Source organism: Dermacentor variabilis, chromosome 2 (assembly GCF_050947875.1).
Source record: "Dermacentor variabilis isolate Ectoservices chromosome 2, ASM5094787v1, whole genome shotgun sequence".
Classification (NCBI taxonomy): Eukaryota; Metazoa; Arthropoda; class Arachnida; order Ixodida; family Ixodidae; genus Dermacentor; species Dermacentor variabilis.
This window is the reverse complement of record NC_134569.1, coordinates 112,174,323-112,198,115: the sequence shown is the minus strand read 5'-3', so window position 1 is coordinate 112,198,115 and position 23,793 is coordinate 112,174,323. Positions and strand designations below refer to the sequence as shown.

Genomic DNA, 23,793 nt, shown 5'->3' with positions numbered 1-23,793 from the left:
CGCAGATAAAACGGCTCCCACCGTGCATTGCCCAATACTTTGAGAGCTGACGCCTACACAACCACCGGGGTCACTTGTTTCTGCTCTGATCGTATAGTGTTCGAATGATGTCGCGACAACGCAAGTACTTGCAATAGGGGCGACGACCTTCCACAACTCCAGAACATCACAAAAGACCGTTTGCACATGTACTAACCAGCCAAACAAACTAACCACGGCAGCGAATACCACTTAAATCGAAAATACAACGCAGAAACACCTCGAAAAGGTTTCACCATAGAGAAAGGTTACGCCCTGTTTCACAGACGCTCACAAGAAATTCAAGAAATGTCCAAAGCGGCACTACCGCCGCCTTTTAAAAATCCAACGGGAGCTAAGCCAAATCAGTAACAAGTTGGCTATTTGGGTGAACGCAACGCACCCGTTCGAACCACCGGGTACGCGCAACGCCGGCCCTGTTTCCGACGTGCGTGCACGTGCGTTCGTGTGATTTGCTTCGTCCTACGGCATCGCCGACAGTGCGGCAAGTGAGACGGTTTCATGGGAAGAAGCAAGAAGAAGACAAATAAGGAGAACAAACTAAGTGAGTGCCGAAACACAAAACGTTGTGGGTCTGAAGGACCGCTCTCCATTGCGCGTCAATCTTTCAGGGCCAGGTACGAAGAAAAGTTCGGAAAACCTCAAAGCAGAATGCAGCGTCGACGAGCTCTTGTTCCAGGTACCGCTTTCGAATTACTTGCTTCTGACGACATTTATGAACGCTAAGGTCCTGTGTTGCTAGCTGAGAGGTCAACCCAGCGCAACAAAAACATTAATTGAAAAACGATATTCGTAAATGTCATGTTTCGCATGTTACGTTAACGTTATGTTGTCTTCTTGTCTCGTGGTCATTGACGTGGTTCTCACTTTTGCTGTGACTTTCCTTATCGATCAGATGGAAAGCTGCGTGAACGAACTGCAGTACGATCAAGCAAGGGAGTTTGGCGAAAACGCCTTAAGAATGGAACCGGAGAACCTGAAAGTACTCGACGTCCTTTCCAGTCTGCTGCTCGAAATGGGCGATTCCACAAGAGCCTTCGAGGTAGGACCAGCAGCGTCAGAATTTTTCTGTAGTACGGTTTGGGGTGAGCCTGCGGTAGCATGCAAGCCTCGACAGGTTTGATTGCATTTCCTCTATTTGCTCTAGCTTCTAGATTTGCATAGGGACATGATCAGAGTCACCGTAACGATTTCTTGACACCAAAATGCTTATGTGTTAGCCATTGTTCCGTTTACCTTCCTTTTAATTTCTAAGCTTGCGTATTCTTTCATTTTGTGGTGTTGTCGCTCAGTTCTTGCCTTTGCATGCCACAGAATCGCCATGCATGTATGTGACCCTCTTAGAAATTTTTCCTTTGAACTAGAAAGTACACGTTTTAGCACACTCTTTATGCCCTTCAGCATTGCTTTCAGTCATTCCCTTGCAGTTGACGCATGTCCACTTCCATTATTCACGAACAAATAAATATTGTTTAAGAAAGGTTGTTTTAAGTTAGCGCTATATCTGATTACTAAATTTTGAGTAATCAACATTGATTCAACAACACAGGGCACTCTAAGGAAGCGGAAAACTGGGCCGTGAACAATGGTGTGAAAAATGATTTGCACTAATGTTAACAGAGTGATTAAGAGAACAAATGCAGGTGAGTGATATTGTAGATGAGGTTAAGAGGTAGAAGTAGAGCTGGAGAGGCTTTGTAATGTGTAGAACAGATAAGCAGTGACCTGTTATCATAACAGAAAGGGGTGACAAGTGAAAGGAAATGCAGTTGAGTGTGAGACAGAAATGAATGGAGAGGCAAGATAGGAAGCTTGTAGGTATGCAATACAGTTGGGTGATATTGGGAAGGGGCAATATGGAAAGTACTAGAAGAGCCGTTCATCCTGCAGTGAACCTAAATATGCTGATGATTATTATTCAGTTTTAGCTGATGAAGTGGTTATGATTTTAGTTAACCTGAAATGAAACCTGACTTTTGTAAGATTGTTGAACATTTTATGACCTAGTGCGCAGAGCAATCCACTCACTTAAAGCAGGAAATAAAGAGCAGCGAAGCCGTTCTGCATAACCCTGAACTTGACATGTCCAGCCTCCAGACCTTTCAGTGTACCAAAGTGTGTGTATGGTTTCCTAAAAAAAAAAAAAAGATACAGATGTGTCATTCAGGTTGTTCCCCACCACCCTAGCATGTCACTTCCCTCCCTGCTCACTTTCTCATGCCAATTTCTTCCCAAGGATGCAATCATCCCAATGCTTGTTTGTGCAGCTGTTGCAAAGAATGGTCCAGTTGGATCCAGATGGGGGCTTCAGGAAGTATCTCAGCCTGGGCCAACTGACAGATGGCAAGGAGTCATTAGCACACTATGCAAAGGGAGTGCAGATACTGTGCAACTTGCTCCAAGAGCAACATGGCTTGGCTGCTTCCTCTGAGGTTAGTACCAACTGTCTCTCTGTTGCACAAGCCCTTGCAGGCTTACCCAGTGGCTTGGAAAAGACGTTCAGTGGCTTTTGGCAATAAGTGGCCACTCCTCTTAAAAGCACTGATGCAGCCACGTTTGTCTTGGTAACTTTCACTTCTAATTCATCTTTTGAGGGCTATCTATGTATGTACGATGTTTGTGCTTTTGTATGTTTGTATCTAACCATGTTCCCGCCTACCTGAATCACTGGTTAGCTTGTGGTCAACTGGGTAGTGCATTGGGCTGCTTTGCTAAGGGAATAGGGTTAGAAAACAATCGTCAGACCAACTTGGGCAATGATTATGTGGCAATGTGGACATACCTGCCACTCATCAGCGAACCTCTTTCACACTGACATGGGTCACTTTAGATGCGGCACTGGGCAGGTACTGCTTTTCATTGAACACCTTTCATGCCAACGCTTTAAAATTAACTAATGGCACATACCCAGCGCCATTAATGCACTGGGTGTGTGCCACTCTTCAGTTAACCTATCGCTGGCTTATGTTACTGCGTATGCATGTTAACAATTCTCAGCATTCACAGGCATTGGCGTGCCATGCTTCTCGTCTCGGGAGGCCAAGCGCGAACTTCTTGGAAATGCCACTAGATGGCGCAGCATATCCAAAAGTGCGAGAGACGAGTTCAGTTGACGCATTTCTCAGCATTTGCACGCACCGGCACGCCATGCATTTCGGCGGCCATATGCAGGCCTCGCGGCGGCAGCCCTAGATGACACCGATTGTTCTTAGGGAAGCACAAGAAAAGAGTCCTGCTGTAGTACATGCCTCATGCATAACTTGTTTCAATGGGGACCGGATGTTGTGTTGCTATACTGATTCAATGCTAACGTATTACTGTTGACAGTCGTCGTGAGATGGGTTCTGCCGCAATTTTTTATTTTGTGGTTCGTGGAAAAGTGAGGTTTGATGCGCAAATATAATCTTAGGTACTTATGCATTGTTACACAGAAACTTACATTTCTATTATAGCTTCTACAATAAAAGTGTGTCCAAGAGCATACATTTATTTTAAAAGGGCAAGAAACATCTTATATAAATGGTTGACAAATGGCTTGCATAAACAGTATGGTGAATTAAGCTTGAAATGTGACATAGAAGGTTAAACGTAGTAGTTCTGCGGAACCTGCAAGGTGGAGAGAAGTAATGAATAAAGGGAAAATCAGGAAGGGGAAGTTGTGAGCCCCTGTATTTCGGCTAAATGGGGGCTGCACTAGTGAACTTTTCACTAGCTGCAAGTGAGTGATTGCAGGATACTGTGGTGCGGGAGATACACACAGGTGACGAAGGTCCTAGGTGAATCACTGCGACAAGTGGCATTCTTTTGTAATCCAATCCAGCTATCACTATCAAGAAAGTCTTTGTCTAATTTTGCCCCCCCCCCTCCACCTGTGTGCTATAGGCAACACTTGATTTTGGTAGCTAAGTTAGCGAGGAAGTGAAACAAAGCTTCAGGTTTGAGAATCGTACTGTAAGGTCCACCTTCAGGAGCTCCCGATAAAAGGGGACTCGGGCATCCTGTCGCTGATGTGGTAGGCCCTGTTGTGTCAGGTCCTACCACAACCACTTTCAGTGGCTGACCTGGCTGCTTTAAAGAAATGGGAGACATGGCTTCCTAGTCTGGTGTACAACAAAATAACCAAGCTCGAGGACACCATGTCGCTCAACAGAAGCTCACAACAATAGCAACGCAGCCACAGTCTTTGTTCCCAGTAGACAGTCGGTTGTTAGAGCCTGTCCCGTGTTTTTTAACCCCGTATGTACTTATTTTCGTGCATGCTGATCATCATGAATACCTCTGAACTTGCCCAATTTGCAATCCTTTTGCACTTCCCACTTAATCCACTGTAAACCGCTCGTCATGGCTGGCAGTTGCTTCGAAATAAGTGGCAGTATGCTTTGGGATTCAGTACAGATTGAATGTTGGGCCTCACATTGCTAGGCTATCCGAGGTAATTGGGAGAAACATGCGGCATGGGCTGCATTGACTGCACATTTGAAGAAGTGTGTGTTTACCATCTTCATTGTAGGCAAACCGTTTTACATTGATGTTTGCTTGTTTTTAGGAATGTAGTGGGGCTGACCTCAATCGAGCATTGTCATCAGCATACTGCGCCATGGCTGAGATCTACATGACTGACTGTTGGTGAGTTGATTGGCATCTTCTGCAGAGACAAGGAAGACCTGCTTGTTTTGTTGTCCCTCTCCTTTTCCTATTGGGAAGCTTAGTAGAATTATGTCGAAATGTGCATCAAGCAGGAACCGGGTGATGTGACAGTCAAGGCTTAACCAAAACCGTCTCCAGATCAGGGTGCCTGCTCTGCATTGGCAACTTGGCTTCGGAGCATGCATCTTCTTCGTTACGTCCCCTTCTTTTTATTCTGGCAGAGGACAACCATACAGCCACTTTCGCGTTTGTTACGTTTGGGAACAGCTGCATATTGTTAATACAAGGTGTCCAGGCTAACCTTAGCCAGAGTTAAAAAAATATGCAAATGTCATGTAGCTGGGCAGAACCAAAGTAATGTTGTGTGTCGTCGCTTGGAGATGCTCAAATTATTTTTTTCATTATGTCTAATTAGATAATTAGTCAATTAAATAATCAACTTCCTAAATTTATAATTAGATGAAAACTGCCAATGAGTAAATTGTACAGTGACATGAAAAGCTCCAGATATAGCTTTCTGTTGCTCATTACGTGCTACATAAAAGTGTTTTTCAGAGCGTGAAAGCAGCCTGCAAATACACGCAAAATTGCCGCGATTGGCTGCTCAAGGTACTTTGTGTGTATTCGCGGGCTTCTTTCACACTTGTAAAAACACTTTTATGTAGCACGTATTGAGCAACAGAAAGCCTCTATCGGGAGTATTTCATGTTGCTCTACAATTTTCTCATTGACGCTTCTCATCTAAATATAATATTTGAGAAGTTGATTAATTAATTAAGACTAATGATCTAATTAGGCAGAATGAAAAGAAATGAGTATCTCCAAGCAAAGGCAAACAACATTACCTTGGTTCTGTTCAGCGACTTGGCATTTGCATATTTTTAAACTCTTGTTAAAGTTAGCTGTGACACCCTGTATATTAGTGAGCTATACTTGGTTATACAATGACTGCAGTAAAGAGCATGCTTATCTGCTGCATTAGATGTTACAAGTGAAATCAAATATAGCTATGACCTGAAGAGACAACCAGCCTCACGTCTTATCCTTATTGTAACCAAGATATACTTATAATAAGTGCAAATGCATCTACTACTAGCTCTACTCGTGTATATGAGCATCCCAAGTCGGTACCAAATCTATGTTGCTCCTGTGATTTAACAGTTCAGGATTACAAAACTCTTTGAGTGTTTATTTTTGTCCGTTTTATCTTTTGCCCTGCCAAGTTACCTTGGCATGCTGAAAGGCGTTTGTCCTGGACATGGTTAGGCTTGATAATATGGAATTACATCTGGCTATATTATATGCTGCTGTCTGTTTTATATCATTATGAACATGTTAATTTGAACTTACTGTTTGCATTGTACAAAGGTAAAAGTTAACAGTTTCTGTATGCCAAATATTTTTCCTCTATGTCAAGTTTTTATGAAGTTTTAGTTTGGATGCAATTAATAAATATTTAATTTTACATTGTAGTGCTGGTGAAGAGTAGCTTTTTCTTACCACTGATGCATCTATGCTGCACCATGTTAACGATGTAAATAACTGTTTGATTGATCAATGTGTTGATCAACCAGTCTTTCCATCAGTCTCTTAACCACTACTGGGCTCCATTTGGTAGCAATCATGTTTTGTGACTACACAGTGATGAAGAGGAGGCAGAGCAGCAGTGTTCAGAGTTGGTGCAGAAGAGTGTCCAGGCCGATCCCAGCAACCCTGAAGCCTTCCAAGTCCAGGCCAGCTTCCTGCTTGTCAAACAAGAACATGAGGTTCGGAGAATTGTCTGTATGAAGCACTGAAGACCAGAGTGCTTGAATCATTATACATATACAAGTCCTTAAAAGTGAATGTGAATGCAAGCTGTTGGACTCCTTGGTTTACAACGAAGCTGCTAATACTACTAGAATCACCTTTCGCATCTAGAAAAAGCATGCACAGAAAGGTATTGCTGAGCATATACAAGAGAACTAAAAGTCAGATTGGGATGGAACTTTTCTGGAATACGAAGGACATTGGATATCATTTGTAGGGTTGGAGGAAAAGTTATAGGATCTCGCTTTATTGTGGGAGTCATGAATTTATGAGAGATTTGTTGATTGCAAATAACACTTGCCAGGACATTTGAAATTATTGTTGTGGGAAAGCTTTTAATTAATAATATTTGGGGTTTTACGTGCCAAAACCACTTTCTGATTATGAGGCACGCCGTAGTGGAGGACTCCGGAAATTTTGACCACCTGGGGTTCTTTAACGTGCACCTAAATCTAAGCACACGGGTGTTTTCGCATTTCTCCCCCATCGAAATGCGGCCGCCGTGGCCGGGATTCGATCCCGCGACCTCGTGCTCAGCAGCCCAACACCGTAGCCACTGAGCAACCACGGCGGGTGAGAAAGCTTAAAGATCAGATTGCAGTGAAAAGTTTAAGGAATAGAGTGGATACTTTGCAGAAGACATTTGAGAAGTTACGGAGATGTGGGATAACTGGGGAAGTCATAAGAAATTATAAAAAGCTGCAATAACTGTAGCATGCCTCAAAGATAATAAGAGAGGCTATTTAATATGGCTTTATGAGAGCTGAGAGATCAATCAGAATTAAACTTTGCAGCAATATGGGGCACATTGCCTGGGGTCTATGGGCAAGAATAAAGTGTGTAGGTCGATTGGAGGCGGTGCAAGATATTAAAAATTTACTGTGGGGCCCTCTAGTATAATTACAAAAGAGCCAAATTAAGGTCAAAGTAGTTGCCAGAAGCACGGAAACAAAAATTTCAAGCTGACATTTTGCACATGTATCGTTGAACACCTCTACAAGCCAAGTGGGTATTGAAAATTGCTTTATGAAAACAAAGGTATTTAATTAAGCACATAAACTCTTTCTGTACCGCGCTCATTGGACATAGTTAGCCCACCAACGGTAGTTTCAAACGCCGCTTTCGAAACCTTCCATGCCACTCATGGACACACTGCACTATCGTACGTGAAGGAGAACTATATTTTTGTTTTCTAGGCAGGTTGCTTTTTTCTGATCAGGCAGTGATTTTTGAATGCGCTTTGATGTTTCTCTATGGTCAAAGTAGAAAGCAAAAATGGCCGCCCGCTATCGATTGTTTGAAACACCGCTTTAGAGACCTTATGCACCGCTCACGGACACACTTCTTCATTGGACGTGAAGGAGGAGAACATCATTTTTTTTTCTTTTCTAAGCGGTTAGGTTTTTTCACGCCAGGTGGTGATGTTTTAATGCGCTCCAAAGTTCCGCTGTCGTAAAAGTAGAAAGAAGAAATGGCTGCCTCTGGGAGCGGTGCACGCACTTCGTAAGATTGCAGATGTCGCAATTCCTGTGGGTCTGCAGCTGATTTTATAGATGGATCGAGCGGCAGCGGGTCTCAGGATGCTGCCTATTTGTTGGACTTTGACTCTGAGAGCAACGACGATGCAAACGAGTCCGGAACATTCGCGGCCGCAGTCCGACACGCCAACCTGTAGTGCTTGCGGTTGAAGTTTTGTTCTGGAATACCTGTTCAAGGGGTGATAGTGAGCGGCTATGAGTATGCGCACTAGCAGAAAAATGGGCGCCACGAAAGCTGCCTCATGGAAACTTTCTCATGCTGCAAGCGGGATCACTGCAGTGGCAAGCAAGCCGCGAACGCCGGAGACCAATGAGAGCGGCCCCTTCAGTGACATGGGCGTTGGAAACTGGTGTCATGCGGACACGCCCAACCATTTAATTCGCACTCGTGTGTGGTGTACTATAGTCTGCTCGTGTCAGCTCTCGCTCACGCTTGTTTTGGTTTGCTTTGTTTGGTCTCGTTCACACTTGTTTTTATTGTCGTGGTTTGTGATTGTTTTTTACAAGGATGAATATAAACAAACGTCCCAGTGGGAAAGTTCTTTGGAAAAGGTGCACCATATCCGAGTCTGTACAACAGGACAAACCCTGAAAACAAGGATGCAGGGCCCCCACTACCTCATTCTCCTTGTTTTTTTAACACTGCGATGTAGCAACAGGAGGGAGCACACCAACATGATTATGATTAGTGGCAACGACGTCGCCATCTTCATAAGACGTAACTCATGTTAAAAACAAAGAATGTAAATACACCACTGATCTGTCAGCAGATGAAGGAAAAAGCATGCGCCGTCTTGCACCTACATGCAGAGGGAAGGAGAGGAGGCGAGATTTGCGTGCTGTCACATGACTGCTGTCACATGGCTCGCCGCTAGTTTGTGTGGCCGCTCTGCTGCAGTTGCGTCTTGTCACTGTCAGCGTGCCGCACGCGTTTTTCCTCTAGTGTGCATGCACCTTAAGGCTCGATGTGAGGCTCCCTTCGATGTTTTCGCCGCTGACACTGGTGGCATGACTTTCCCACTACGAAGGGCCGCTCTCGTCGTTGGTGGAACAAAGGCATAGTGCTGCGCAAGACGGGCTGTGTGGGGATGATGACTACGATATCGTGCCAGAGTAGAGCACATTGTCTGTATGGAAACAAAGCGTTACACGATTGGAGGTCTGTCTGTAGCGGCTGCTGTGAATTGCAGATGCGCCACACTTCACTTCATTTGGAACGTGCCGCACTAGACAGATTGTCTAAGCCAGCCAATATATCGCAGAATGAAACACATATAGAGCTGTGCTCAAATTTCAAATTGGAGAGTATCGTAATTGTTGGTGGATTTTATTTTTTCCTATTTCTTCACTGAGTCCAAGTATAAGTGCAGCTGTGCATGACTGCTATTGATTCTGATTTCGAATGGATCCAGCTTGGCCTCATTTCAGTTAGTGAATGAAATATATATATTTAACCTCTGCATGCAAGTGCTGATGTTTCCATCTCTAATGAATGTCGTAAACTATTAGAAGATTTCTTTTTTTGTGAGTCGTTAGCCTTGCTTACTGGAAAGAGAAGCAATACTGAGGTACATATCATTCCTGTGCATTTCACATGCTGTTGATAAAAGACTCTGCTGAAGGGTTCACTGAAGCCTGCAGGGTTTCTTTTTTTTTTTTCAGGATCAAAAAAAGCACACAAAGCAATTTGAAGTGAGGCTAACATACAGCAACTTATTCATTCTCTAGGCACAGGCTATCTATATCATTAGAAATAATTGCTGCTTGGCTACCTCCTTTGCATTAAAAAATATAATTCACTTTGTCCTGTTTATATATTTAAGTATATTGTGTCTGTGCATGGTGTTACAGTGGAAATTTTAAAAAAATGTTGAAGTGAGAAAGCACGGATGGGGTAGCTGCTGCTGCTGCTTCTAATGCGTTTGACCTCCTGTTGTCAGAATTTGCAGAAATAAAGCGAAAGTATGAATTGAAAGTCGTCCACATCCACGTCAACAATGATGCAGTAAGCTTTCAGCCACAATAAAAAAAGTGGAAAGGTAGAGGCAACTCAAAGGAAGCCTCAGGAGATGTGGGTGAGAGAGCTCTGGTAATGACACCTTTTGCGGTGGAGGGGAGGGGGCAAGCGGCTAGGCTTGAACATAACATCGCCAGAGGGGGCTCTGCCACACCCACCCTCCCCCCTTGGAAAACTTCCAAGGGGGCTCCCCCCCCTCCATAGTCGTTGCCTATGGGTGAGGCATGTCCATATGATGTGAGAGGTGTTCAGATAGTTCCCACTGTGGATGCACAGCAGTGGGTCATGGATGGTAATGGTCTGCAGGAGCAGGCAGTGTGTTCATTTGCACTTGTCACATGAGTGGTCCTTGGCGGCAGGTGAGTTAACGAGAGCAAGGTGCGCTCAGTTATGGCAAAGGAGAGATAAAGCGAGCAGTGGCATTGCGGGAACGAAACAATATCTGTAGAGGAGCACAGTACATCACAATAGTGGGATATCTTGGTGAGAAAATATGTCGGTTTCTTGTCTGACCAATGATTAATCAAATTTACTTGGGTCTGCTAAGAGCTTTTCTCTCTCTCTCTGGGAGTGTTATCCTGTGCCACTCATGACAATGGCAACAGGTGTGGAACATCCTTCCAATTTTAAACATTTATGTGTTTTGTGAACAACAGCAATTCTTGCACTCTGAAATCCAGGCGGCGAAAGAGGCCATGCAGCGAAGTCTTGGCCTGTGGCTACCACAGCACGAGCGGCTGCTCCTGGGAGAAGAAGCTGGAAGTAGTGACCCTGTGGAGGTGATTGGTTGCTGACACATAAACCCGCTGCTGTGCTTTTTTAACTTGCTGTTGTGTTTTTTAATGTGATCAGCACACTTAGGATACTTCACACACTTTTCGGTATGTATGTCCTAAACGGTATCTAACCGTTTTTCTTTCATGCCAGTTTGGGTCACTGTGTGTCCCACTCATCATAATACCATCAAACCCACTTATAGTAATACCGGTTTTAACAATATATCAAATATAACAATGAGCAGCTGCAGCACCCCGAACTTCTGTGGGTGTTTTATGATAAAATAAACTGCTTACTACAATGTCAGGGTGTCTACCAACCGGGAAAACCGGGAATTCTCAGGGATTTTGAGTACTGGAAAAAGTCAGGGAAAACTCAGGGAATTCGGGCCTCTATCAGGGAAAATTACAGCAATTTTATTGAAAGGGTCTAAAGTCGCTGTAATGCTGGCTCGAGTAACAGACAGGAATCGTAATGAATCGTCTTTGACGCTGTGTCGTTGGCTGGAGGAGTTGCCAGTGTACAGTCAACGACCGACTTTCCGGATTCCCAATAATTTGGACGGCTTCGCGGCACCGCCACGTACCCCATAGAGTCAACGTATCAGAACGTGTGCCATTTCCGACGCAAGAACTCTTTGCCGTCCGATTTTCCGGACGTTCTGCCGTGACCGCAGGTCCAAAATGGCAATAATCAAAGGCACCACCACTGCCGTTTTGATTGCTTTGCCACCTCGAACCGGCACTCTCGCACGCACATCCGCTGGCAGCCATTGCCGCCACTGCGGCAATGCTAGGCCTAGCTGCTTCGACGTTTGCTATGAAGCTTCTTGCCGTTGGATGCCGAGTTTTTTTTTTATTGAAAGAATTAGCTGCTGTCAGCAATGGCACGGACTCCGCCTTTGTGGTCCTCGCAATTGACTTAGAAACTTGGAAAACACGGTGCGTTGCATAATGCCGGTGACTGAAAGTCAGCTTCGCCTTTGTACAGAAATGTTACTTGGTGAAGCATACACAAAAGTACTGCAGTGAAGCATAACAAGCGTGGGAAGGGGCTATTGCCATGGGACACAGTATGTATTCCTTAATTTTACAGGCGTACATCTGGTGTTTCCGGTCACGGTGCGAGCACCGATATGCCTAATATGTGTACCGACAGGCTTTCAGAGCGTTTTCGAACGAACCTGTGGCGATTTTAGCCCCTAAAGGCACTAAATGACACATATTTATTTATTTTTTTCAGTTGGCCGATTTTTCAGACGTTTTCGCGGCCCCTAGGGAGTTCGAAAAATCAGTCGTAGACTGTGCAGCTAACCAAGATGCTTCAAATAGTCCTCGGGGTGAACGAGTGGCGGAAGGAGGACAAGAACAGAAATGACCTATGCATTGAGGAATAAACGGGAAAGGAAGCTTGCTGCTGCCGTTTTGAAGGAGCTTGAGCTGAAAAAATAAAGTTTGGCTAATGCCGAGATGCAGATGTCCCTCATTCAAACCAAAATAAACTCTTTAAAGCAGTGAAACACAACACTCAGGCGTCTTGCGCGGGCTGAGAGTATGTCAAGGCAGTTGAGGTTGACTTACGAGCTGTTGAGAGAGAATCTCAATTGTGACAGAGTTCGGGCCTCATACCACTGAGCTTGCTATCAGTTTATAGGAATAGCTCATATTCGAAAACATTTGCTTCTATATGCATCTCTTTTTTATTCGTATTTGAGAATGTCCGACTCCATATGCAATTTTTTTTGAAGACACTTTATTTGCTGTGCATTTTACTAACCCCTGCCTTCTGTTCTCTTTTTGAATAACACAAACACTACTCCTTAGTATTCAAATTGGATTAAGGCGCTTCTTTATTTTTTTCATGTGCTTACTAGAGAGTGACAGCATCAGGCGATATCGTTTCAGCCCGTCTTGACATAAAACATATATCTGCATTACTCATAGAAATTTGCAATGGCACTCGGGGAAAACCTGGAAAACTTGGGGAATTTGGAAATGTCAACTTGGTAGACACCCTGAATGTTCTCATACCACGTTATTGCTTATAACGGTTGAATCTGGCTAGTGGGTGCGCTAATAGGGGGAAAAAAAAAGGGTGAGCTCATGGCTATGCAAAAAAAAAAAAAAAAAGTGCACTGCTGCACTTGCCTATATGCCACATTTTCAACGCAACTGCCTGTGTGTTGTGCACTCCACCACCCCTGCCATATTGCCAGCCTTGCACGCCTTTCCCGTCTTGTGTCCACCACTCCAAAGCACAACTCAACTGTTCCAACATTCGCCCTCGCCATCGTCCATCGTCGGCACTGTTGACTTGTATTTTGGAAGGGTAAAAAAAAAGACGGGAAATACGTGCAAGGTTGGCAATGCAACAAAAATGGTGGCACGCTTTCTTTCTTTTTTTTTTTCATTATTTCCTATGATTTCATGTTCCGTTTCCTTTTGGTGCAGTGCAGACCTCCAGTAGCCAGATTTAATTGTTATGACGAATAATGCGCCATGGGAACATTGTAGTAAGCGGTTTATTTTACCATAGAACACGCACAAAAGTTTATGATGCTGTGGCTGCTGATTGTTATATGCGAATATGTATTTTGAAAATCACTAATGTTAAGTTTGTTTGACTCAGAAAAAGGTGCACAGCACCGCAAACAAAAAGGTGCTGCAGGCGGTGCCAGTTGTGGTGTGCCAGGAATAAACCATTTACTGCAAGGTTCAAGGGTGCATTGCACTGCGGCGGCACCTTGCCTTGCACCCCATGCAATCGAGGACGGGAGTGCAGGGTGTGCCGCTGTGCCTCAGAGAATCGAATGCCTAGATGCAGCGAGCACACCATGGATAGGCGCAGAAGGTGCAAAGTAACCTGGATGAATCTAATAGACCTGTTATAATGGTGTCAAAGTAAATTGTTTTGATGTCGGTCCCTTCTGCTTTCCTTTTCTTTATTTTTTTGTGCAACCTGGTTATAACATTTATTGGTTATAACAGTGGGATTTTCTTGACACCTGAATATTGTTATCAGTGGGTTTAACTGTAAACATCATAACAAATAAAATGTATCCTCACCAATTACGCAATTATAATAAGATAGATTGCTAATTGCATTATTGTTGCCAATCATCTCCAAATAATTGAAGCGCCGCCAATCATTTTTATTATTATTATTTCAGGTTTGTCCCCTAAGTTACAGCAGTCGAGTAAATGGAGCCAAGCTACTAATTGAGCTGGAGATGCTTGATGTAAGTATGCTGCATGAGATAAATCATTGCACTTCAGTTGTTTGAACAAGAGTCACAAACATAACATCAATGTGAGGCACACAATAGAAATGAAAATAAGAAGCTGTTTTGTTATGTGACTCCAATATCGAGAAGCATTGCCGATAATAACAACAACAAGGTAAATCACTTTTCACATTGCATACATAAGAAATGATGCGCACATTAGCTGGAAACTTGAATAATGTCACTTATTCTTATGTAAACCACAAAGCCCGATGTAATATTCTTGCTACGCTAAGTTTGATATCTCAATATTCTGATTTAACCACAGGAAGCTTAATGCAAAGCCTGTAGTAACATTTTTCATTTTAAGCTTGAGTGAGTTTTTATTCGTTCATAGCAAACTCAGCAAGCCAACTACGAGTTAACTACTGTAGTAATTATTTTTACTCTGACAACATTTCATTGTTCTTATTGTACGGATGTGCTCTGCATGGCCAGAAATAAAGATGAAGAACATCTTGTAGTTTTCCTTGATGCTGATTGGTGTTTTGGCTTTGTTTACAGGAGGCCAACACTGTTCTCGATGGCTTGGTTGAAGAAGATGACGAAGTTGTTGATGTGTGGTACCTGCTTGGATGGCTGAACTACCTCCGCGGAGGAGAGTTCTGGGGAAATGCGCGGTACTACCTTAACCAAGCTCGCCAGGTGAGTGTACATTTCATTCTCCAGTTTTCACTGCTATGTTAGTGCATACGTATGAAGTTTTATGATTCTATCATGAAACGCACAATTTTTCACATACTTTTGCAAGTACCATATAGATGCTTATATGTTTACAATTTTCCATGTTCTGTGTTCAAAACTCATAAATGCAGTGAGCGTTGGTTTATGGAGTCACTATAACTGCTGCATCTCACCTAGTCGTGGTGCCATGTTGGCAACACAGAGTTTGTTGGTTTGTACCTAAATCCAAAGCTGACGATCCTTTGTGGAAACATAAGTGCTCGTCTTTGCTAATGCTGTCACACCTGTGTGCATTGCTGCCGAAACTACGGCACATGACTCTGTGCAAGCAGTCTAAGCGATGTCAGGGAAGAAGTACTTTCAAATATTTTTCTCCAGCTATTCAGCTGACTTTCCATTGATTAAGAAGTTGCACAAAGGTGAAAAGTACGCATACTGCAGTTAGTGCTGCTGCAATGTCAACATTTCGCACGCTGACCAAAAGGATGTGCTATTGCATCTGGGTACAAAAAACACAAGTACTTGGCGAAAATAGTGGGCTCATACGAGAAGCTTGGAGGGGTCTGCAGCTGATGAGCGGATCTCCATATTACTCGGGCTGAATGCTTTTAGCTGTGTTGCGGGGTTCTCAAACATGCTCTTGGGACAAAGGAACGACAACACAGTAGTGCAGACACTCACAGGGGCATTTATTGCACCTTTATACACTAATGCCTGCTAGCTGACTCACAACACGTAAAACATGCCAATGGGCGCGCGACAAATCGAGGAAGTCTGACTTATTGCGACCGGATAGCGAGTGAATATGTTCAACCTGTGCTGGACACCAACGCCTGGTTGCTTGTGTGTACGGTCACGCGAATGGTGGCCCGTTCAAACGATTGTGTTTGTCCATTCCAGTGTCCCGCTCCTAGGCCACGCGAGACGTTCTCGCAGAAGCATGAATCGGCACACGTGCGGAACGTCCGCGCCGCTTCCCGCCCTTGAGTCAAAAAGGAAGAGCCTACTCCCTGTCGCGTGCAACGTACCCCGCCGTGAAGTGGCGCTAATAGTGCCACGCTTGCGCCATTTCTTGTAATGCGCTGCAACCAGACTGACCGCTGCCGGCACTAAGCTACGCAGAGAGGCCGGATTACAGGATATGCAAGACATACAGGGAAAACAACCTATCAGGGGACACGTGAGAGTCTCACATTCCCACATCCCCCCAACCTTATATCACTGCATATTCCGGCAAAACATGTCACACGGTCCAACATCAACACGTGCTTTGTGAACAAGAGGTAGTACATGCAGCAGTGGTCGTGCTGAGGAAATGTCCACGCACTGTCCGTAACATGTGAGCCGACATTGTCCTTGAGGTACACTGCTGGTGTCCGCTCTGCATACTTGACGGCACAACTCCAGGCCAGGACTTCGAAAACAGTGACGCAGTAGTCGGCATGAGCAAGCGTCGCTTGTGGCAACGCGCCCTGCAGGTGAGAGCCGCAGTAGCTGTTGGTGACTGCCGGCTCTTTTCTCTGCCGCCGAGGGTTGTGAGTCAAACACATGCGGCCACCAAAGTCGCTGGGCTGAACTGGTCACAGCATCTCCATAGCCCAGTGTGGCTCTATTGTAGTCCAGGGCAGCAGTGTAGACAATGTGCAGGTGACAGCAAACCATCAGCGACTCCACTCACGCTGCGTACACTCAATGCGCTCGGCAAACAGTGAAGTAGTGCAAGGGAGAGGAATTCTGCATGCGCATTGCCCATGTGGTACGATGTTTAATTCGGCTAGGAAAAGATCAGGCGGCTACTCAGATGCTAAGTTCACGTGAACAAAGCTCGCTTTCTTGAGTTGATTGAGTAATTTCAATTTGTGTGAGGCTAACTAGAATGAGCAAAGCAAAGTGCAGCACCTCAACGCCACAGTCCACCAAGTTGTGTCCCTCCAAGTGCGACAGGCGGCTTCATAAAGCCTTAAGCCCAATGAGTCATTACCATGACAACAACTAGCATCCAAAAACAACATCCAAAATGGGCGCAAAACAGGCAGCCACGAGGAGACGTCAGCTCTGTTAGGCGGTCCTACCCCGCTCGGTGCACACAGCATCCGAGTTGACATCGCCCACCGTTCCAGAGAGTGTCGGAGTGCCCGGTGCCAGGCCGCAATACTAGTCGGCTCATAGCGGCACCTGTGGCCCGTGGCCGCCCGGTTCCCCGAGCTGCAATTCATCTGAGTCAAAGAAATAGAAGAAGCTATTTACATAAGAAATTCGGACCACCAAGAGACTTCTGTACTCACTCATTTCAGGCTTGCCAATGCTCCGTGAGCACTAAGCCTTGCTCTCCCAGGATGCAGACCACATGGCTCTCGTACCGGTGAATGTCATTAAAAAAAGAATAAACACTTGCAAAAAGGCTTACCATGTTGAAAAGTTCAAACACACTACAGCCACCATCGCATCGCTCAAGAAAGCACGCCACCAACGCTAGCGATAAAAATCCACTCTAGCCCCACCCTACGCTTCAAACAAAGGTCTTGAAGTGAAACTGTTAAGGCTATCGTCCTATACCCTGAGAGGTCCACGTTGGACAGCCAAATGTGGGGGTCTCATTCGTGCTCTTAGGACAAAGGAACGACAGCACAGTTGTGCAAACAATCACAAGGGCATTTATTGGACCTTTCATACACTAATGCTTGCTAGCCGAGTTGCTATCCACAAAACATGTCTGTGCAACAACATGATGGGTGTTCAACAAATCGAGGAAGTCTGACTCACCATGACCGGATAGCGAGCGAGTAGGTTCGCCCCATGCTGGACACCAGCGCCTGGTTGCTTGCGTGTACAGTCACGCGAATGGTTGCGCGTTAGAATGATCATGTTAGTCCATTCAAATGATCATGTTAGTCCATTCAGGTGCAGGCCTCGCGAGACAGTCTCGCAGAAGCATGCATCGGCGCCCGCGCAGAACGTTCATGCCACTTGCCAACCCGAGCCATTAGGTGGCACTAGCAGCACCGCACTCGCGCCGCCATCTCTCGTAATGCGCTGCAACCAGACCAACCGCCGCCGGCACTAACCTATGCAAAGAAGCCGGATTACAGGATACGCGGGACATGGTGGGAAAACAGCAGGTCAGGGGACGCGCGAGTATTGCGCATTCCCACAGCGTTCATTGTTGAACACAATGTGCCGTCCGTGACTGCTCATCGCGCCAGAGAACTCCTTCAGAAAATGTTCCCAGATTGTTGTGACAGGTTTGTTGTACATTTCACGTAGCCAAAAAGCTTTTGAGAAATAAAATGGTATTTTAGTATTTCTTTGTGTAATTGTAATATTTTCTGTCATCTCGTGTAGTATATTAAGCTGTGTGGGGTTGGTAGGTACACACTCGAACCACTTTATAACGAAGTTGAAGGGGGGAGCCAAAATTACTTCGTTATATTCATTATTGCAATTTACTGCATTATGCTCTATGGCGTGCACAATTGCAAACATGGAAATAAGAATGTGGCACTGTGGCCCACGGAACTGCTACGCGGCCACACATGTGATAAAATTTGAATAAAACAAGAAAAGAATCTTTGACACGACTTCTTAGCACCCGACAAGCTTCAGAATGCCAGGGTTGAATGCCTGACCTCTGCCACTTGTGTACTATGCTAAGGCATCCAGAGGGACAGTTACGGTAGTGTGCACATTTGTGCATAAATTGCATAGTTTTACTTTCAGTTCTACTACGCATCACACCATGTGTGAAAAGGAGCGCAACTGGGGTGGAGGGGGTTCACTAAGCATCTGCCTGCCACCCTCGAAATCTGTGTACAAGGATACCTGGCATAATAATGTGTGACAACCCCCCTTCACCGGTCAAGCCCTAAATAATTCCTGGATTTGCCATTCTATGTGGAAATCTACATTTCTTGGCAGAGTCTGCTATATTGCTAGACTGGTTACTTAAGGCAAGTCAGCACAGATGAAAATGCATGTTGAAGAGGCCCTACGATAATGTAGCAGGCAATCCACTGTCTGCATGCAGTGGTGATGGTGTTCTGGTAAGCACGACTTCACAGGTTCAATTCCCAGCTGTATCCACTGTATTTTGATGGGGGCAAAACATAAAAAATCTTTGTGTGCTTATAATCAGGAGCACTTTAAAGATCTTTAGGTGGTGAAAATGAACCCGGAGCCCTCCACTTCACTGTTGCTGTGGGGTGTTAAATCAATCAATCAATCAGTCAATCATGTTAGGGAACAGCCTTTATTAAATCCAATCAATCAGTCAGTCAATCATGTTAGGCAACAGCCTTTAGATAGCTGCCTTCCGTTTCATTGTGATAGTCTTATGCACCCATTTCCCACTTCGCTCGTCACGGTCGAGCAGCACGTGGCACACAACACAGCGTTCTGCTGGGTGATTGAGAAGGCAAGCGAACTTGGCTCGGCCAGCTCGTGGCCTCCGAGATTGGACCGGTGCCAATGCGATCTCAGAGGCCATGTCCAGCTGTCAGCCCGTGTGGCGCACCGCAGAGAGTAGTAGTTGGCTTCTTCGATTATGCAGTCCCAAATTATCTGTAAACTGCCCGTGGCTTTCAGTCTGACTAGCCCTGACAGAAGGGCACATCACCATCACATGATCCATCTGCTGAGGCACCGTGATAAGAAGTCACTCCCCTGGCTGCTGTCGTCTGCTCGTAGTTACTTATAGGTAGCCCTTCTATTCAGCGAATTCATTAGTGTGGCCGACATCGCCACAGCGCTTGCATAGTGGGATCGCCACCTGAGTGCATCAAACAGGTGTTCAAAGCACAACTAATGTAGTGCTCTCACTCTTCATGCCACTTAACCGCTGTAATTAGGCTAGCTCGTTGCCTGTGAAATTTAAGCTGAATTCCGACATGAAGGTAAACAAAATTGCAATCGTACAATGTTGCTCGTACAATCGTACAAGAACGCTGCTGCTGGTACCCTGAAGGCTTGTGAGACCGTCTACTAATAGCCCAACGCACATCTCGGAAAGAGCGAATGTACATCACCTACTAATTGTACATGTCAAAAAGCAAATGCTTGAACTTCGCGACAAATTTGGATCAACGTAGGTAAGCAGTAATCGGCAAAGTTCACAATAGTATAGCACCCCAACTACCAGCGAGAAACAGCCACATAGAATATTATATGCTTTCTCCCACACCAGTTTCATTCACCTGAAAGGTGATATCTACCTGTTTACTACACATATAATAACAATGAGCATAACAGCTTTCACAAAACGCATAAAAAAAGCAAACATGTGCACCTGATTCCTGTGCTTGTCTCATAAAAAACGTGAAGGCTGTAGCTGCAGCAGTTACACAGCTACTGAAAAGCTCACATGATGGCACACAAAGTATTGGTGTAAAAGAAGTGATAGCTGGATGCACAGTATTTGCCGCCTGGAATGCAGAAGCACACAGCATCTTTCATAACATGGCAGCAAATGCCGGGCGCATCTTTTTCAGACAGCTGTCGTCTGTTATAGCTGCATGCACCAATCCGAGCAAAAATTTGTTGACAACTCCGAGAGTCCATGGACAGTCCGTGGCTTCCAGTCCGTGATGAAAGAATTCGATTCTGGCAGATGTCGGAACTGGCTGCACAGCATGCCGTAGAGATTGAGATAAGTAAATGCACCAATCTTTCGCACTGCTGCGCGTAGCTGCGCAGCATGGCACAACTTGCACAGGCTTTCACGTGACCCCCTAGATTGTGCCGGGGGAGATCCCGGAGGCTGCGCCGCGCAATGGAAGTCAGTGCATTTATCTTTCACTCCACCACGCAGCATGGTGTGGCTCGCACATCCAGGCATGCACAAGGTAGGCCAGAGGAGAAGTACGATGGTGAGCCCCTGCTTGTGCTCAGGTGCATAGCTACATGCAACAGTAAGAAAGACCATTGTGTGTCGACGGCATATTCGAAGCGGGGACACGGGAGTTTTGAACTGCTGAGACGAACGAGTGCCGAACCTTGCGGAAAGCGATGTATCCGGCGTGCAACGGTTGGGGTATATTTTGGTTTTGGAGATTAATCTAGTTCATTGTATTCATTGTACAATTTACAGTTTCACTTCGTTAAAATGAGGTTTTAAATACGTGAATCTCTATGGTGATTGAAAGAGGCTTTCAACTTCGTTATATTCATTATTTTGTTATATCCCATTTTGTTATGATAAGGTTCGAGTGTACAAGTAGACCAGATGAAGGGACTGTAAAGCCATTGGTGTTAGTGGCTGTTATTCATCACTAATGCTAATGTTATCACACCGAACTCATCTAACCAGACGAGTCTGTATCATGCAATTTTCCAAAATGATGGGGCCGGTAAGTACTGTTATCATAACATTATAGTATTAGCATTCTTAGTGTACGAGGGGAGTTCCAAAAGCCAATTTCGTCATTTTTTTTTAAAAGAGAACAGTATACCAGGTGTAACAAACGATTAACATAAGAATCCATGCCCGTTGCTGGTTCGACGATGGAAAGAGCATCAGCGGAGGAGGAACAACACATGCACAGAGTGCCTAAGAAGAGGGAGTAGCAGCAGACCAGCATGCTCGAGGTTATTCGTGTGCAAATCACGATGGCGGTCATACGTGTGCTGACAACGTGGTTGCCAGTGGAGGGTGCGTGCTATTATCCGGCGTGAATGAGCACATGGGACTAGTGTGTCCATTATCCATGAATGCCTACAGATCATGTATGGTGAAGAGTCCGTGTCTCAGGCCTTGCATCGCTTGGCACCGACTTTTACCCGAGTGGTTTTTTTCAAACTGATTGCATTCTATGACAAATGTCTCACTGTCGGTGGCGACTATGTAGAAAAATAGTCTAAAGTGTATAGTTCGTGATGCCATGGTGTATTTTCTGCTGGCAATAAAATTTCTATGTGAAAGTAAATGACAAAACTTACTTTCGGAACGTCCCTCATACTTCACGCACTTTGTTGGCGCTATCTTTCTATCTATGTATGTTTGTATCTGACTGTTTTCCTGCCTGCCTGGGTCACTGGGTAGTTCGTGGTCGAATGGTTAGCGCATCGGGCTGCTGTGCTGAGGTAGCAAGGTTCGAAACCAACTAGTGGACAAATTTAAGCCACTGATAATGAGGCAATGTGTACACATGTGCCGCTCTCCATCAAATGCCATTCTTGCCGACATGGGTCACTAGGTGTGGGACTGGCTAGGCACCACTGTTCAATGAAGCTCTTTGATGCCGACTTAGAGCACTGGGTATGTGCCACTCGTTCTGTGCTGGGCGTCAGCAATGCTCATTGATGACAGCTTGGATCACTTAGTATGTGCCAGCAGGTGTGTGCTGCTCTTTAATTTAATGTCTTTGATGCCAACTTGGGCAATTGGGTGTGTGTGCCACTGGGAATGTGCTGCTACACGATGACGAAAAATATCCCTTAAATTTTTTCAGTGCAGAGCGGCATTGTACCCTCGTTACAAGGGTTCCTGAAGGACAGCATCAGCAGACTGCGCCACAAATGTGCTGGTTATTTGCCGCTTTCAATGAATGCATTTCACGCCAATGCTTTAGAGAGCTGTGCCATGAATGCACTGGGTATGCGCCACTCTTCAATGAACCTCTCGGCAACTTGTGTCACCCAGTGTGCAGTAGATGAGGGAACAATTCTCACTGTTCCACGCGCCCATGCTTATATCTTCATTGTGATCAAGAGACCCGTACGGGGTCCGAAACGTCTGTTCTTTATTTTTCTTTTATTCTTGGCGAGTACATGTTTTTTGGCACCAAGATTGGTCTAACACTTCTTTGAAGGAATGCCAGTGTCTAGCTTCTTAAGGCAGGCTGATATTGAATAGGCACAAGGCTCATTGTGAAAGTGGCTTGCCTAGAAGGTGAGTTTGCGCAGGACGCAGGTTTTCATCTCAACATTTTCCATAGGGTAGATTTCCGGACACCAAAGCTCTGGAAATGAGATGGTTACAAAAGTGCCTACACAGTGTGCATGGGACGAAAGATAGCTGTCCGGTAGTTATGCAGGGGCCTAGTGCACCATTGCTTGGAGCTCATTTGTGGATCTTGCTGATTTGTCAACAGTGTGCCTGTGTGTTTGTGTTTGTGCAGGTGGCCCATAAGGTGCAATTTGATGACGCAGATGAGTTGGCTCACATCGAGGAGCTGTTGGGCGAATTAGGGCCAGAGCCCGAGGGAGGAGATGAGGAAGACAAGGCAAGCTTTGCCAGTGAGAGTGAGGAAGAAAAAGAAGAAGCGATGGAGGTGTAAGACACTTAGGAACACTGTGTGCAGAATGAACTGATGGTGAAAAGAAAGTGCACTGTTTTTAAAATGTGTGCAGCAGCCATATGTCGTCATTCTTTTATCATACTTGACTGGACTGGACTGGACTGGAGAAAGATTTTTAATCGAGATGCCCTGTTCAAGGCCAAACATCATCCTTTTTCTTTTTTTTGCTGGATGGATGGATGGAAGGTAGGAGCGTCCCCTTTGAAATGGGGTGATGGCGATTGCCACCATGCTCAGCTTTTTATTTTTGTTTAACTGTGTTGGAAGTTATTCAAACTCGCCATTTTCTTTAAATATGTTTTCCTACACTTTTGACCTTATGTCACCTCTCTGGTTTTGAGCCACCAATCCTCCAATCGCCTCTTGCTAATTTCCACCGCATATTTATTTACATGACTTGTTATATCTGAACTGTAGGGCCTCTGAAAGCGTGACTGTGCCCGCTTCAACATTGGGACAGACACCATCACATTTCAGTATGATGTGTTCTATTGTTTCTACAGATTTAGCACACACAGTACATGTGTCTTCTTCTTCGTTAAATTTCTTTTTATAGCTCCGCGTTCTAAGACATCCTGACCTAGCTTCAAAGAGAAGGGCACTGCCTCTTGAGTTATCATAAAAAGCTTCCTTCCTGATCTGCTGTTTCCAGTCTTGATATGGTTCAACACTATGCTTCTTTTCCGTTGAATTTATCAATTATTACCT

At 45.0% G+C, this 23,793-nt stretch overlaps 1 protein-coding gene across 2 annotated transcripts; it reads left to right on the top strand.

The window, feature by feature from the left end:
• Positions 1–455: 455 nt before the first annotated feature.
• LOC142572562 (uncharacterized) lies at positions 456–23,143 on the top strand. Of its 2 annotated transcripts, XM_075681758.1 has the most exons (10): positions 456–583; positions 651–718; positions 935–1,081; positions 2,307–2,471; positions 4,586–4,665; positions 6,329–6,452; positions 10,731–10,829; positions 13,997–14,065; positions 14,615–14,755; positions 22,906–23,143. In XM_075681758.1, the coding sequence occupies exons 1-10, from the start codon at positions 541–543 to the stop codon at positions 23,062–23,064; spliced, it is 1,095 nt and encodes a 364-aa protein (XP_075537873.1). In that variant the 5' UTR covers positions 456–540; the 3' UTR covers positions 23,065–23,143. The 2 variants fall into 2 exon arrangements, with proteins under 2 accessions (XP_075537873.1, XP_075537874.1); XM_075681759.1 differs by lacking the exon at positions 651–718 and having other exon boundaries at positions 471–583.
• Positions 23,144–23,793: the final 650 nt, after the last annotated feature.

What these genes read in the sequence shown, in the direction of transcription:
- LOC142572562 (XM_075681758.1), top strand. Translation starts at nt 541, where the DNA reads ATGGGAAGAAGCAAGAAGAAGACAAATAAGGAGAACAAACTAA. An exon ending in ATCTACATGACTGACTGTTG is followed by an intron (nt 4,666 to 6,328) that starts GTGAGTTGATTG and finishes GTGACTACACAG; the next exon opens with TGATGAAGAGGAGGCAGAGC. An exon ending in TTGAGCTGGAGATGCTTGAT is followed by an intron (nt 14,066 to 14,614) that starts GTAAGTATGCTG and finishes CTTTGTTTACAG; the next exon opens with GAGGCCAACACTGTTCTCGA.